Here is a 14,854-nt window from a genome sequence, read left to right on the forward strand (position 1 = left end):
CTATTGTTTTTCTCTATTCTTTTCGATTATTTTCACTTTAATCTTTTTTATTTCAATTCTTGTGCTTACTTTGGGCTTTATTTGCTCTTCCATTTCCAGTTCCTTAAAGTAGAAAGTGAGGTAATTCATTTGACACATTTGTTATTTTCTAATACAGATATTTTTAGTGCTGTGATTTTTTTCTCTATGTACTGCTTTAACTGCATCCCACACATTTTGATATTTTTTCATTTTCATTCAGTTCAAAATACTTTCTAACTTTCTTTTAGATTTTTTATTTCACTCATATGTTATTTAAATGTATGTTGTTTAGTTTCTAAATATTTGGAGATTTTTCAGGGGTCTTTCTGTTACTCATTTCTAATTTAATTCCATTGTGGTCAAAGAACATACTTGAAATGACTTTTTTTTAAGGAGGCTCCGCGCCCAACGTGGGGCTCAAACTCACAACCCTGATATCAAGAGTCAAATGCTCTACTGACCGAGTCAGGCAGGCGTCCCCTAGAAGCGACTGTAATATTTAAAAATTTTTGAGGCTTGTTTTATGGTTGAGAATATGGTCTGTCTTGGTAAATACTTCATGTATATATGAAACTAAGCATTCCTCAGTTTTAAACATCCATACTTTTGTAAATTTTTTTTTTTTTAAAGATTTTTATTTATTTATTTGAGAGAGAGAGAATGAGAGAGAGAGAGCACATGAGAGGGCAGAGGGTCAGAGGGAGAAGCAGGCTCCCTGCCGAGCAGGGAGCCCGATGCGGGACTCGATCCAGGGACTCCAGGATCATGACCTGAGCCGAAGGCAGTCGCTTAACCAACTGAGCCACCCAGGCGCCCCTAGATTTTCTTTTTTGAGAGAGTGTGTGTGCGACCTTGGAGAAGGGCAGAAGGGGAGGGAGAGGGAGAATTTCGAGCAGACTCCGTGCTGAGCACAGAGCCCAACACAGGGCTTGATCTCAAGACCCTGAGATTATGAGCTGAGCCGAAACCAAGAGTCAGACAGCTAACTGACTGAGCCACCCAGATGCCCCCATAGTTTTGTAATTATTATTTAGTTACATTCATAGTAATTTGGGGAGGGTGCAGGTTATTGTCTTGAATCGGAAGATGCCTATTTGATGTCTTCAAGCTGCTCAAAGGCAGCCTCTGTGTCCTGTTTGCCTTTCTATCCCTTTAACATTTCTCCTGGCCCCAAATGGAAGCTCAGCAGACCCTGGTTGAATGGATGGATGACACTCAAAAATGGTTAAGCTGTGTTCTTGTTTTTGACTCAGAAAACATCCCTATTGTGCTCTGTGACAAGACGGATTCTCACACACCTTTATGTCTTTGTATCCCTGCAGGACTTTGCACGTCGCTGAGCACACCGAAGGTGCTCGAGCAGCGCTGGGGGCACGGGATGGAACTAGAGAGATGGCTGCAGAGGCGCTGCCTCCGGCTGGTGGGGACTGGAGGCCTTGCTGAGGCGCCTGACGAACTGCTCTGGCCACAACTGGAGGGGCTGTCCTGTCACAAAGCCCCCTGAGGCATGATGTCACACACAGACACCACTCTCCTTGAAAAAGGGAGGGGCTGGGCCCTGGGCTCCCAGACTTAGCTGGGCTCCGGTGCCCTTCTAGGCTCGGTCCTAGAGCCGGACGGGAGGCGAGGAGGACGCTGCCCGGACTCTGATACGGTCAGAGGGAGCTCTGCAAACCGCTGACGCCGTCGAGCTTGGCAGCCTTGGCAAGCAGGCTCGAAGGCTGTCCTCAGTAAAGCACCCAGGCAGGTGAAAATTGTCTCTACAGCTCTTCGCTTCCCCTTGCCTCATCCCTTCCTACCTGGCATTCCCCTTCTCCCCCTCTTCTGCTCGCCCTCACGACCCATTTACTCTCCTCTCCTCCTCCAGACCGCCTCTCAGAAAAAAGCCTGATAACTTTGCTCACACCAAGTTATAAAAGACCAAAAAGCTTCCTGGTGAATACATTGCGGGCGGGTTTCTCAGAGAAGGTGCTCTGGAGAAGGGAGGCACGCAGGGCCCTGCGGAGAGGTGAAGTGAGCCAAGCCTGGAAAAGGCCCACGGGGTTTGGGGGCTCAGAGCGCACTGGTGACCTGGGTGGGAGAGGTGTTGGAGGTTTGCAGGGCCGGGAACAGATGGAGGCAGCTGAGGGGTGAGCGGAGGCCGAGAGGAGTGAAGACACCCAGGGCAGACAGCTGGTGGGCTGGGGTGGAGGATAGGGGGCCATCACAACGGGCACTGGGGAAGGGGTCTGGTTCAAGGGAGAAGGCCTTCTTTTAATGGAAGAGATGAGTGCGTGTGAAATGCTGATTAGGAGCCCGAAGGGAAGGAAAGGCTGAATATACCAGTGAGCGAGGGGCCCCCAAACACCCAGGCGGGGAGACCAGATGGAAGGGAGCACAGAGCAGGGCAGCCGCCTCCCTGAGGAGGGAGCAGAGAATGGGTGGGTTTGGCGGCAGAGAGTCGAGGAACTCCCGTCTGGGGGCGCCTGAGTTCTCTGCTGAGAGTGGGGCAGGCAAAGTGGGGGTGCAGGGTTAAAGGGAGATTCTGAACTTGTCCCTGGGGAGACTAGGGAGCTCCCTTGGGAAGCAGAGGCTCCCCAGGCCACGCCGGGTCCAGCTCACATCGGAGACCTTGACTTTACCATGGCCTTGGTTTGTATGGAGTTCAGCCATGCTGGTGGGATTGCAGATAGAGAGGATCTTTTTGAGGAGGCTAAGGATCTCCCCTGGGACTCCCTAAATTACGAGAGATAATAATAATGATTAAAAACTACCAACACTTTCAAATATTTCCTGTTACACAGCGTTTCTGAAATAACTAGCCACCTACATCTGGGGTCATTTTACACCAAATGTTCAATAGAGTGATACTTTTTTCCTTAATCCTATCCCAACCCCTTTCCCCATCCTGATTCTCTGAGAACTACCTTTCCAGCTCTGAGGGCATTGAAACCAGCTTTTGTTTGGGACTCTGAGGTCTTGGGAGAAATTTCTGAGCATTTCCCAAGCTCCCAGTGCTAGCCCAGTCCCTCCTAAATTTGGCCCCGGCTGAGCCCTGTGGGTGGAGGTCCTGGCCTTTCCCCGACCGCCTCTGGCCCCTCACACACCCCATAAGCCACCTCGTAAAGGAACACGGGATCCGGGGCCTGCCTGATGCATTGACTGTTGACCATCTTTTCTTCTTAGACTGAAAATGGTGTTTGGACTGGGCGGCCAGAGAGAGAGGTAAAGTTTAGGTGGGCCCTGCCACAGTGCCTCGAGTGACCAGGACGGGGAACCCCCACTTGGGTCTAAGAGGAAGGGAAAATAGGGTTCTCTGTTCCCCTTTCCTTGACTGTTCCAGTATCTCTGGGACTCAGGGTTGGGGTGGAAGGCCTGGTCCTGGCAGGCGGGAACTGCCTGTGTGTGAGTGTGTGTGCGCGTGCATGTGTGTGTGTGAGTGTGTGTGTGTGTGCACGTGCACGCACACACTGGGAGCCACCGTCCCTGCAGCGTCAAGATGCTCTGCTTGTGGCAAGGGAGGGGTCCCAGAAGAGGTGGATGAGTCACGGGGATACAATTTCTGATCGGGATTGTGGGATCTGTCAGTCCAGGGTAGGGGGGCCTTGGAGGACCTCGCGGGAAGAGCAGATCCAGCGTTGAGTGCCCAACCACGGCCGGGTCCTTGCTTTCCAGCTGGGAAGGCAGGGTGGACCCAGGGAGATAAGTGCAAAAGGAAAGGAGAAGGGAGTGTGTTCCAGGCTCCGAGTCTGGCTCTCAGTGTAGGCGGAGGCCCCGAGCCTGGCCCGCCGGACAGTGGGGAGCCCCTGCGAGCCCAGTACAGCTGAGGGATTTATTCACTCACAGTGTGCGACACGCGCTGGCAGAGTTGGTCCTGGGGTTTGGAGTGGGAGGAACCTGGTCCCCACCCGCAGTGAGGACACGAGACGCCCCAGCCTGACCCTCAACTCCGCTTTCCTTCCAGGCTCTACAAGCCCCTGTATGTAGCACACCTCTTCATTCTTGCAGGTAAGGGCCTGGGCGCTGGGGCCATGGCAGGAGCCGGGGGGCTGGTTCTCACTTCCGGGCTGCCCCACTCCGGCTGCCTGCCCCCCGGCTCCCAGGGCCTGGCCATGCTGCTCAGAGGCAAGGCTGCCCTTCTGTCCCTTTCCTTCCTCGGTACCTTCCTACTTCCTAGTGAAACGGATTTGAACCCATGTTTGATTTGAAAACCCATCCCCCCCCACCGAAAACCCACGAACCAAAACCCGCACAACCTCCTGTCCTCTAGCAGGGATCTTCAGCGTTGGCCTGCACACCTGTAATTGAAAAATCACGTATCCTCTCCTAATTTTAATACCTGACGTCTTTCATTACCAGTTTAGTTTAAAAGGATACGATTTCTGGTGCATTGTAAATACTGACATTGTAAAGTAATTGTATCGCTCTTAAATGTTTTAATTAGTCTTTCTCCACCCACCTGCAGGCGTGGTGTACTACTATTTTCAGGGCTCTGTGGGGAAGCCAGCCCGTGACGGTGAGATTGCTGAGGGACCCTCACAGGTAGGCAGCGTGCAGGCCTAGAGGCCGGGGTGGTCTCGCTGTAGCCTGAGTAGAGGTCCTGCTCCTCGACCTCAGTTGTCACCCAGCTGTGTGTGTGTGTGTGTGTGCGTGCGTGTGTGCGAATGTGAGGGCTCTGCAGAAGCTCGCTGTGCTTCTGGCAAAGTGTCCAAACAGAGGCTCCATCCCTCAGGGGCTGGCTGTAGTCCCCTCGGGGCTCTGTGGCCACGGCGTCCACAAACCAAAAGGAACAGATGATCCCTCATTCATGTGAGTAGCTCTGGAATGTGGTTCAGCGCTCACATGTGGATGAGGCGGTGGTGAGCAGGACGCCTGCCTCGATGTCCCAGATCCAAGAACCTAAGGCAGAAGCCCCTGCTCCCAGCCCTGGGTGGCTGCTGGACGCCCACCGAGGGCCCCATGCTGGACTTCGTGCTATCTGCTCGGTCATGGTAAACCTCACAGCCGCCCAGCCGCTCGCACTTTATGTAGATGGGCAACAGGCCCCCAGGCGGACAGTGACTGGATCCAGGCCGCCCACGTTGACAGGACAGAACCACATCCCTGATCTCCGGAGGCCTCCGGCTCTCTGAACAGTGCCCTTGGGAAGAGGGGATTCCCATAGAGACAAGGCCGTCTGCGGCCCAGAAGCACTGAGAAGGATGCGCTACACCTTTTGGGGCTGACCATTCAGAGGCGGGGAGCCCCTAAGAGGGCCCATGTTGGCAGATGCCTTGGAGACCACGGAGTCCAACTTTGCTTCCTTTCTTTGTTGCTGTTGTTGTGGTTTAAAGTAACTGATCACATTTCCACTTAAAAAAAAAAGTTTTATCGTCATCAAAGATAGGCATGTACGTAGTTTGATGCTTCAAAGTTTTAAGACCTGAAACCAACAAATGGCTTCCTTGTGCCCCACCCACGATCCCCGCACCCCAGGATGGGAATCTTCCCAGCCTCTGACCTTTCCAGCTGGAACCTTTGATTTTTCCATGTTTCTAAATAGTAAGCTTATCCTGCTTTGTCTTGATTTTTCAGATTTAAACATTAGCCAGTGAATTCCTACAGTGGAAGCTGAGGTTTTAGCTCTCGGAACAACTGTCCATTTACTGCCCTCCGACACACACTTCACCTCCCTCCAGCTTCCAGTATAGTTACAGCCGTGTTTTCTAATCTGAGTAATGACATTTTCAATCGTTAAAATCTTTTAAATAACGTTGTTGCTGATTTTTCTATCATTTTGGCTTTTAAGTCCCCCTCCAATGCAGTGGGCTCATTTTTGGCAGCCGGGTAACCCCCACCACAAAAACAGAGCAGCTCCATCCCTTCAAAAAATTGCTCCAGACTCACGTGCAGTCAGCCCTTCCCCCACCCCCGGCATCCAGTGAAGAGTTTTCTGTTCTGAGCCCCTGTCACTCCTTTAAAGCCTGGCCTTTGCGAGATTGCCCTGTAAGTGGAGACATCCTGCCTGTCGTCTGGTCTCTCACTGAGTTTGGTGCGCCCGAGGCCGCTCTGGGCGCATGCGCAGCAGCAGCTCATTCCTTCTTGCTGAGCAGGTGTCCTTCGTGGGGCTGGACTGCAGTTCGTCTGCTCAGCACCTAAGAGATATTTGGGTGTTTGTAGTTTGGGGACAATTACAAATAAAGCCGCTGTGGGGCACCTGGATGGCTCAGTCGGTCAAGCGTCCGACTCTCGGTTCCCGCTCAGGTCATGATCTCGGGGTCCTGGGATGGAGCCCCCGCATCTGGGCTCCGCAATCAGTGGGGAGTCTGCTTGAGATTCTCTCTCCCTCTGCCCCTCCCCCATTCGTGCTTTCTCTCTCTAAGATAAATAAATAAAATCTTTTTTAAAAATCCCACTATAAATATTCATGTATAAGTTTTGTGTCAACATAGGTTTTCCTTTCCCTTTGGTCACCACCGGCAGCAGGGCTGGCGGGTCATGTGGTCGGCGTCCGTTTAGTTTGGTAGGAGGCTGTGACTTTCCGAGTGGCGAAGGCGAGCTTCCAGTGGTTCCACATGGGCTCCCGCGCTGGCCGCTGGTTTTGGCTGCGCGGGGCGTGTCTGTCATAGTTTCTGTTCGACCGTGTGGAGGGCCTACATTTGGAAACCGTGAGAACAGTGTTCTTAGCTGAGTCACCTCGTGTGCCTGGTTACTATTCTTGGCGTGTGATTTTGGTTTTGCCTCTTTTCTGTTAGTTTTCTCTTTACCTACAATTAATTTACCCAGGCTCTCTGCCAAAAAATACCAATCTCCTTGCAGTACATTTAGACAAATTAGGTGCTTTATCTGATGGTTTTTGCAGAGCCATATCTCAGGGAGCCCTCCCTCCTGCGGTCCCCACACGGACAGGATGTCCTCGAGGTTCGCTGCTCAGCTGTCCTGGGACCTCCCTTTCTCGTCGCTCTGGGGAGCCCCTGTCACTCCTTTATTTTGATGGAACACAACCTCTAGGGGAACCTCTGCTTCCTGAGGGTAGTCCTGAGATACTACATGTCTGAAACAGTCTTAATTCATATTCGACTAAGAGTTTGGGTAGGTATAGAATTCTAGACTAGAAATATTTTTCTCATAGATTTTGAAGATGCTCATTGTCTTCTGGCTTCAAAGACTTTCAAAGAAAAGTCGGAGGAAAGTTGAATTCCTAGAACAGAATTTTTTCTTTGTATTTCTGGAAGTTTTTGGGTTCCTTGTCCTCAGTGTTTTGAGATTTACTGATGACAAAATCTGGGGTGAATCTCTATCATCCATTGTCCTGGACACTTGGTGATTCCTTCTCTTCTGCAAACTCCTTGTCCCTTATCATGTCTTGATAAACAGGGCCGTATTTATCTGGTATCTCTCCCTGCCACCTCAGTCTGTTGTCTGTCCCCTGTCTCAGAAAGATCTATGAGTTATCTGTGGGAGCTCCTGATCTCTTCTCTCTGTTCTTTCTGGGAAAGTTTTTTTTTAACTTTACCTCCTACACTTCGATTGGATTTCTCATTCCCATTATTCTATCATATTTTTGTTTTCAAGAATTAAGAGGTTTTTTCAACATATTCTGTTTTATTCTTGTTTCACAACTGCCAGGTTTTAACTTTCTCAAGACAGGTAGTTCTTAGGTGTCTGCGTATGCAGGCGCTGACAGTGAATTAGTGAATTAGTGTGTCAGCTCAGCCTTCCCTCCCTCCGCTCTCTCCTTGTCGTGCAGCTCATAGGGGAGAGCTTGAGGCCGGTGTGGGGGCCAATGGATAAGTGCTACCCTGTGACCACTCAGGTAGGTAAGGGCTGGGGACCCCACTTCCCCTGGAGTGGGCACCCTGGGCAGGTACAGTGAGAGGACGGCCCCTCCCAGCTGGAAGTCACTTCTGTTTCCCTCTGTAGAGACGCAGAGTCAGGATCGGGAAGAAGCAAGCCAAGGTAAGTGAGGCTCGCTTCTGTCAGAGCTCCATGTGACGCAGAGACAGCCCAGCTCGTGGCAGGGGAGTCCCAGGGATGGTGGCAGGGCCCCCCCTTCCCCCCCCTCCCCCGGGAACCTTGCAACTCGCTGAGGAGGGAAGGCCTTCCTTGGGAAAACGAAGAACGATACACAGTGCTGGTGTGGAGACGGGGCAGGAGCATGAGGGCTCTGCGGCCTTTCTGCCCCCGTCCGCCCTCCCGCCCCTCCCTGCAGGCCATGGCCCCCAAGGCGACGGGAGGACTGAGCGGTGCTGCCCCCAAGGAGGAGACTGAGCTCCGGTCTCAGCAGGAGGGGGAGGCGAGGCCCCCAGGGGCGGAAGCTGCCGGCTGCGGCCCCGCTGTGAAGGAGGTGGCTGAGGAAGAGGCGGCAGGGACCCCAGGCTGGGAGGTGAGGATCATCCCCAGCACGGGCCCTACTGGGAAGCCCAGAGCACTGCAGGGGGAGGAGGGCAGTGTTGGGGGGCATGGGGCACCCGCAAGGACACGGGGCCAAACTGCTGTCCCGGTGGCACAAGGAGCCCTATGGGGGGGAGAGTGGGCCGGACCCTGCCATCCCCCCCCCGTCCCCCCCCCCCCCGCCGCCTGCCCATCTGTGTCATGTGGCACCTGTCATGTCTCACCACCGTGCCCCGGCTCTCTTCCCAGGAGAACACGGAGGTCCAAAAGGAGGTGGCAGTGCACCCTTCTGGTAGGACAGCCCGGCCCCCCCGGGGGGCTGACGGAGGGCGCAGCCTCTCTCGGGCCCTGGGCGGGGAGCGGGGAGGGAGCCCAGGTAGCCAGGCGCCCCGTCCTCCCCGAACGTCTCCGCCGCCTCCCGCTTCCTCCCTGGTCGGCAGACACTTGAGGCGAGCTTGCTCGGCGCCGGCCTGTCCCCCCGGCCCTGGGGAAGGGTCCTCCCTGCCGGGGCCCCACAGGGCTTGCCTGCCTGTGCCCTGCAGAGGCCTCTGCGGTGGGGAGCGAGGAGCGGCCCGGGGGCGGGGTGCCCCGGCTCCTGAGGAAGCTCTGGCTGGACTGGCTTCTAGCCGCTGACGTCCCGAAGGCGCAGAACCACGAAGGACCGAAGAGCCAATAAACCCAGACCCTTGCTGCTTCTGCAGACCCGGCTGCTTCCTTTCAGGGGCTTCGTCGCAACTCAGGGGGGCCCCGTCCACACTCCCTGCCCTGACGAGCTGCGCCTGAGCCCCGCCACAGCAGCTGGTGCTCTGGAGAGGCCCCCCGACCCCGTGCTCAGGGGCAGAGCGAGGTCCCCGAATGCGGAGAGCTGGGGAGCTGCATGTGGGCGCATTTAGAAGGTGCTGCTGGGACCTCTGTCAGGGATGCTCTTGGGTCTGGGGTGGAGGGGTGTCCTCTGGCAAAAGAGACCTGGGGGAGTGAGGGGCCTCTGACCTGTCTCTGGTCCCCACACTGTTCCTTAAATGCACCAGGGGGTCTGTCCAAGACCTGGCTAAGCGGGTGCTGCCCAGCTGCTCAGTCCAGAACCAGCCAGTTGTGGGCGTGGGCACGGGGAGGACAGCGGTCCTGCTCTCGGCCGGGGCTCCAGGCTAACGGTCACGGCCCCAGAAGTCAGAGCAGGACCGCCGGCCCCGGCAGCCATCTGGTGCGACCATCTCACTGGCTGAGGGGGAAACAGAAGCCCGGGGCAGGGAGGAACCGGCCCAGGGTCACACAGTATCCCGGCAGAGCAAGCGTGAAAGCCAGGGTGTCCTCCTCCAACGTCTCCATGTGGCCGCCTCCTCCTCTGGCCATTCCACTGTCACATGGGTCCAAGGCTGGCCCCTGTCCCGAGGGTATACCTGGGGCCCACAGGCCTCACTGCCTTCCCCTGGTCAAGTCTCCTGAGAGCCCAGCTTGACCCAGCCCCTCAGAGGACTGTGCCCTAGGTTGGAGCCCTGCTGAGTGGCCTCCTTCTACTCTAGCCTGGCCGTGAGGGGCAACTTCTAGGCAGGCGCCTGGACACAGGCATCCCTGAGGGGCTGGGGATGGGGTCCCACCTAGCTTGGGGTGACTGACTTAGGGAGGTGGCTCACTCCTGGACTGCCAGAGGCTTCCCAGGGAAAGTTCTGGCAACTGTGGACTGAGCCCTGGGTGTTAACCTGGCACATCCCCTCATGGCCATCCCTGAAGTCCCCACCTCTGGGGGAGTCGTAGATGAGGTGGGACAGAAGAGCTGGTGGTGCCGGCGGAGCTGCTGGCCCGGGCTGGGGGGGGGGGTGGGTGGCGTTGGACCTGAGATGTGGGTGTCCAGGCTGAGTGGGGCCTGCCCACCCCCACCAGGGTCCGGCTGAGGGCTCTCAGCAGCTTGTTCTAGCTCTTCCTGCCATGAGCCAGGACCTAAGTACAGACATTGTCACTAACCCAGGTCGCCAGTATTGGGTCCCTGTGGGTGACCAGGGGTAAGCTGTGATCTTCTGACCCTCACTATCCCCATCTCTCAAATGGGATCAAGTGCAAAGTAAGGATGGCTCCGGCAGGGGTAGGGGCTGGCCCTGGGGAGGCTGCTAAGGCCCCATCACGGCCAGGGGCTGCTCAGGGGGCCCTGAGGGGACTCAGAAGCCAGGATGGAGCCACCCAACTGGTTTACTGGCCCATCAGGCCCCTGCTGAGGAGCTGGCGGGGGGGGGGGGGATGCTTCCTCCCTCTAGCGAGGCACAGCACAGAGCTGGGAGGGGGCTGGGGTCACCAGGCAGGAGAAGACCCTGTGGTCGCTGGGCCGGGGCTGTCCGGCAGGCACGGAGAAGCTGAAGCGCTGCAGGAGGCAGGTGAAGAAGAGGAAGAGCTCCATGCGGGCCGGGGCTCCCCGAGGCAGATGTGGCGGCCTGTGGGGGGGTCCGGGGGTGCGCCTCAGGGGGCCAGCGAGCTGGGCACCCCAGGCACCCGCGGAGAAGGGCACGAAGGCCTCCTGCCTGACGAATCGGCCCTGGGCATCCAGGAAGTGCTCGGGGTGGAAAGGGAAGGCCTTCTTCCAGACCTTCTCGTCCTTCAGCACTGACGATAGGTTGGGGATGATGTCCCCAAAACGCTGCACCTCATGGACCACGGCCATGGTGAAGGGCATGTGGGTCTGGTCCCCCATCTCTGGTCCCTGCACCCGCCCTGTCACCTCATCTAGCTCCTCTTGGACACATCCTGGACAGACAGGCATCCCCACAGTGGTCAGAACCCAGGAGTCTGGGCTCCGACCTCTGCCTGACTCCTGTGGGGGGCTTTGCCCACGTGGAGGCAGCTCTTACCTCCGAGCTAGGGCCCAGCCTCTGCTCAGAGCTTCTGGGGGCCAAATCAAGCTCAAGGGGCCCCAGCCTGTCCCTCTCCTCCCTCATCCATCCCACCCGGCCCCCAGGGTGGGCTCACACTGCACGTCCGGGTGCAGGATCATGAGCAGGAGGGCCCAGGTCAGCGTGGCTGAGGTGGACACCATCCCAGCAGCGAAAAGGTCAGATGTCACCATGCCCAGGTTCTCATCATTGAAGCTGCTCTCGGGGCTCCCCTTGGCCTGGGCCATGCCGAGAGGGTGAGCTCTGGGGCAGAGGGAAGGAGCCCCCAAATGGCCTCCCACCCCCACATCCATCAGTAATCACTGATCACTGGCTGATATACGGGCCCCACCTTCCTGGGCCTTGATTCATGGGGCCTTCAACCCACAACCATTGTCCCTGACAGCTCACCTTTTCCACCTCATCCAGGAAGGCATCAGTCAGGTCTCAGGGTGGCTGGGTTGGGTCCCGGGTCATCCTGTGTTCCTGTATTAGCTCATCTATTAGGATCATGAGGGTCTTCTGTGCTGAGAAGACCTTGTTGGCCAGCCCCGGGATGTGCAAGAGCACGGGGATGGAGTTCAGGATCTGTGTGGACCACAGATGGGGGACCTTCCTGTGCTCGCGTGTTCGTCTTGATCAGTCAGGTCCCGCGGCCTCCAGAGTGTCCCCACCATTGACATGGTTCCTCCCTAAGTTCGTCCTTCATCCTCTTTCCTGGCCCGGGGACCAGAAGGATAAATCTAAAATCTAGATCTCATGGGCTCTGGTGGCTTCCAATGAAGGAGGTGCTAAGATTCCTTAGCCGTCTCCCGGGCCCGCCTCTGCCATCTCCCTCGTTCGGGATTTCCCCACCTCCACGCCTCCCGTCTCGGAACGCCTTTTGTCCCCCGCCCCTCTGCCCACCCCCTCCCCCGGGAGGCCCATTTTAGGGCGAGGCCTCCTCCCCGGAGCTCGCTCCGCAGGGCTCCTTGGCGCCTCGGCCCCGCACCTCGCGCAGGAAGCCCTGGTCCTCCTCCACTCCCGCCTGCAGTCGTTCCAGCAGCTTGAGGACGCGCCGGTCGTCGTACTCGAAGCGGCGCCCGTAGGTGAGGGCGGAGATCACGTTGCTCACCGCTTTATCCGCGCGGGCGCCGGGGCTGAAGGCTCGCCTCCATCGCCTCTTCCCGGGCCCCTCCGTCCATCCCTGTCCCCGGGGTCCCTCAGCCGCAATTCTCACCAGCGTGGTCGGCGAAGGCTTCACAGAGGCCCGAGGCCTCCTCGGTCACCCACTGCTCCAGTGACTTCTTGCCCGGGCCGAAGTTGCGCACGGTGGACACGGAGAAGCGCCGCGGCTCGCGCCACTCGCGCGGGTAGCGCGCCAGGACCACCCCTGGGGGCGGGGCCGGGCCGTGGGCGGGACTCTGGCGTGTCCGCCCCGCCCCTGCCCCGTTCACAGTCCCGCCCCCTGTGATACAGGCCCGGCCCCCTGCCCGCCCATACCAACCTTGCTCCCCACCCCCACTAAAGCGCGCCCACTTTGACACCCACTTCCCGCTGGGGACACGTCGCTCTGCCTGCCCGCTTTGCTCGCCAGCCGGAGGCAGGTGCTGGCCCCACTCCGCTCTGCCCACCTTGACTCCTTCGCAGTCAGGGAAAGTCCTGGCCCGCCCCCTGCCTCGCCCACACGGATTCCGTCCTCCTCCTTCCCGCCCACCCTGACATCCTGTCCCTGCTCCCGCGAGCCCTGGGCCCACCCCGTCTTGGGCAGGCCCCGCCCTCATCCTCCCGCGTCCCACTCAGGCACTTGGCACCAACTCCTTCCTCCACCTGGAGCCCCTCCAAACTTGCTACCTCTTCCCTGCACTGCACGTCCCCGATCCTGCCCCCGCGTGGGCCTGCCGGAGCTTGAGTCACTGCTGGCCCAGTCCCGGCCAGGCCTCGGTCTGCCCCCATCCTCCGCTTGCCTTGGGAGGGCGGCCGGAAACCCCGGGGCTCATAGACCCGCATAGGCGGCCGGTCGGCTGTGTCCTCGCTGTGGGACACCAGTGCCTCGCGCACGGCGTCCAGGCCGCTGAGCACGACCACGGGCGTCCAGACCAGCCGCAGGCCGAACACGTTCCCGAAGCCGCGCCGCAGCTGCAGGCCAAGGGTCGAGGGCGTTCGTCAAGCCGGGTGCCCACCAGGCTGCAGGCCTCAGTCTCATGGCGCTAGGCTTGGGGCACCCCTGGGCCACCAGCAGCGCTGGGGTGCAAGGGCGAGATCGGCCTCGTGACCGTGGGGGTCACATTCTCTCTGGAGGAGGGGCTGACGCTGGATCACACCACTCAGCTATGACTTTGCAAAGGTCACCAAAATTGTCACTAGGCCAAGTTAGGATCCTAGCCCACAGGTGATAGAAACTCAAGTTCATAGAGGTGAGCACTGAGGCCGAAAGACCCACAGCAGCAAAAGAGTTGAACCTGTCCCTCTACCTATCTCAGCCTTGGTTTCCTGATTTAAGTGGGGCTCATGTCCAGATTCCTTCCCCCATTCTCAAGACCTTTCCTCCTGATGTCATCAGAAGGGACTCAGGTCACGTAATTTAAGTGCTATGCAACTGGATCTCAAATCCACTGTCAAGTCCACCCTCCACTCCGGGCCTTTGCTCTCACTGACCTTTGTTTGGAAAACCCAAAGTGTCCTCCGGGCCCTGCACAAAGGCCCTCCCGCAGTTAGCCCTGCAAACCTGCCTCTTCTCAGTCCATCTCCTTGCGCAGCCTTGTGGCTTCACCCACCAGCCGCTGTCTGCTGCCAGGTGGGGTCCCCAGGATCTCTGCTGCCACCCCCCTACCTTCGTTACCTGGTCAAAGTAGCAGAGTGTGTTCTGGAAGTCCATCTGCAGCAGGTTGCCCCGCAGGGGAGCCCAGCATCTGCGCCTGTGCATCAGGTCCACCAGGAGCAGGAAGATGGCCACGGCCACGGCCAGGGACCCCGGCGTATCCCCAGTCAGCAGCCCCATGGCTGCCTCCGCGCCCCCTGGCCTCCTCTGGCACACGGGTGTCCCTCACCACACCAGGGCCCTAGGACCAGCCAGAAAGGGTGCTCTCACCACACTCGGGGAGCTCATCCAGCCTGGCCCCGCTTTCTAAAGGGAGCTGAGACCGGCCTTTGCCCTCTGCCCCGAGTCAACATGTCAGGGCGACCGTGCTGCCAGAGGGTGCAGGGAGGGGCCAGGCAAGGTCAGGTGCAGGGGTGACCACAAGAGTCCTGTCCCTCCTGGCCTCTCCGGGTGCCTACCCAGGGTAGTGGGGTGGGGGTAGGGGAGAGATGATGAAGCCCCCCCTTCAGCCTGACTCTCCAGCTCTGCTACAGGCTCCGAGGAAAAGCCAGGGGTCACTGGACTTGGTCCTGCCACCCACCCGTCATATTGGGTCACACCCCGTAGTGTGGTCACAGCCTTGGCCCCAGAACACATCCGTGCCCTATCACGTTACCTGCCTCCTCCCAAGTGGTTTTCGCCTCCCGAGTTTGTTCCTGGCACTTGCCCAGTGCTGTAGGGAGGTCGCAGTGATCAGAGGGACCATGTGCGGGGGGAGGGGGCAGCGTGGAAATGAAGTTCTCAGCGTCCCCTCCCTTCACCCCAGTTCACTCAACACACACAGGAG

The 14,854-nt window shown here is 57.8% G+C and overlaps 2 protein-coding genes across 6 annotated transcripts; one reads left to right on the top strand and one right to left on the bottom strand.

The window, feature by feature from the left end:
• The first annotated feature begins 1,630 nt into the window (after nucleotides 1-1,630).
• Nucleotides 1,631-9,069, top strand: LOC118539583 (uncharacterized). Of its 5 annotated transcripts, XM_036098301.2 has the most exons (9): nucleotides 1,634-1,768; nucleotides 3,187-3,225; nucleotides 3,965-4,008; nucleotides 4,466-4,542; nucleotides 7,730-7,795; nucleotides 7,903-7,938; nucleotides 8,192-8,365; nucleotides 8,623-8,665; nucleotides 8,916-9,069. In XM_036098301.2, exons 2-9 carry the CDS (start codon nucleotides 3,194-3,196, stop codon nucleotides 9,047-9,049), a joined length of 606 nt encoding a protein of 201 aa, XP_035954194.1. In that variant the 5' UTR covers nucleotides 1,634-1,768; nucleotides 3,187-3,193; the 3' UTR covers nucleotides 9,050-9,069. The 5 variants fall into 5 exon arrangements, with proteins under 5 accessions (XP_077932820.1, XP_035954194.1, XP_035954191.1 ...); XM_036098298.2 differs by having other exon boundaries at nucleotides 8,623-9,006; XM_078076694.1 differs by lacking the exon at nucleotides 3,187-3,225 and having other exon boundaries at nucleotides 1,631-1,768; nucleotides 5,575-7,795; nucleotides 8,623-9,006.
• CYP2D6 (cytochrome P450 family 2 subfamily D member 6) lies at nucleotides 9,067-14,563 on the bottom strand. Its single transcript, XM_036098307.2, is given in 9 exon segments — nucleotides 9,067-10,767; nucleotides 10,770-10,793; nucleotides 10,852-11,163; nucleotides 11,326-11,467; nucleotides 11,640-11,816; nucleotides 12,220-12,380; nucleotides 12,448-12,600; nucleotides 13,175-13,346; nucleotides 14,050-14,563. Coding segments are annotated over 9 exon segments (1,452 nt in total). The 5' UTR covers nucleotides 14,209-14,563; the 3' UTR covers nucleotides 9,067-10,615.
• Nucleotides 14,564-14,854: the final 291 nt, after the last annotated feature.

The sequence above is a fragment of the Halichoerus grypus genome, chromosome 6, assembly GCF_964656455.1.
Source record: "Halichoerus grypus chromosome 6, mHalGry1.hap1.1, whole genome shotgun sequence".
In the NCBI taxonomy this organism is placed as follows: Eukaryota; Metazoa; Chordata; class Mammalia; order Carnivora; family Phocidae; genus Halichoerus; species Halichoerus grypus.

What these genes read in the sequence shown, in the direction of transcription:
- LOC118539583 (XM_036098298.2), top strand. Translation starts at nt 3,194, where the DNA reads ATGGTGTTTGGACTGGGCGGCCAGAGAGAGAG. An exon ending in TTGCTGAGGGACCCTCACAG is followed by an intron (nt 4,543 to 7,729) that starts GTAGGCAGCGTG and finishes CTTGTCGTGCAG; the next exon opens with CTCATAGGGGAGAGCTTGAG. An exon ending in TCGGGAAGAAGCAAGCCAAG is followed by an intron (nt 7,939 to 8,191) that starts GTAAGTGAGGCT and finishes CCCTCCCTGCAG; the next exon opens with GCCATGGCCCCCAAGGCGAC.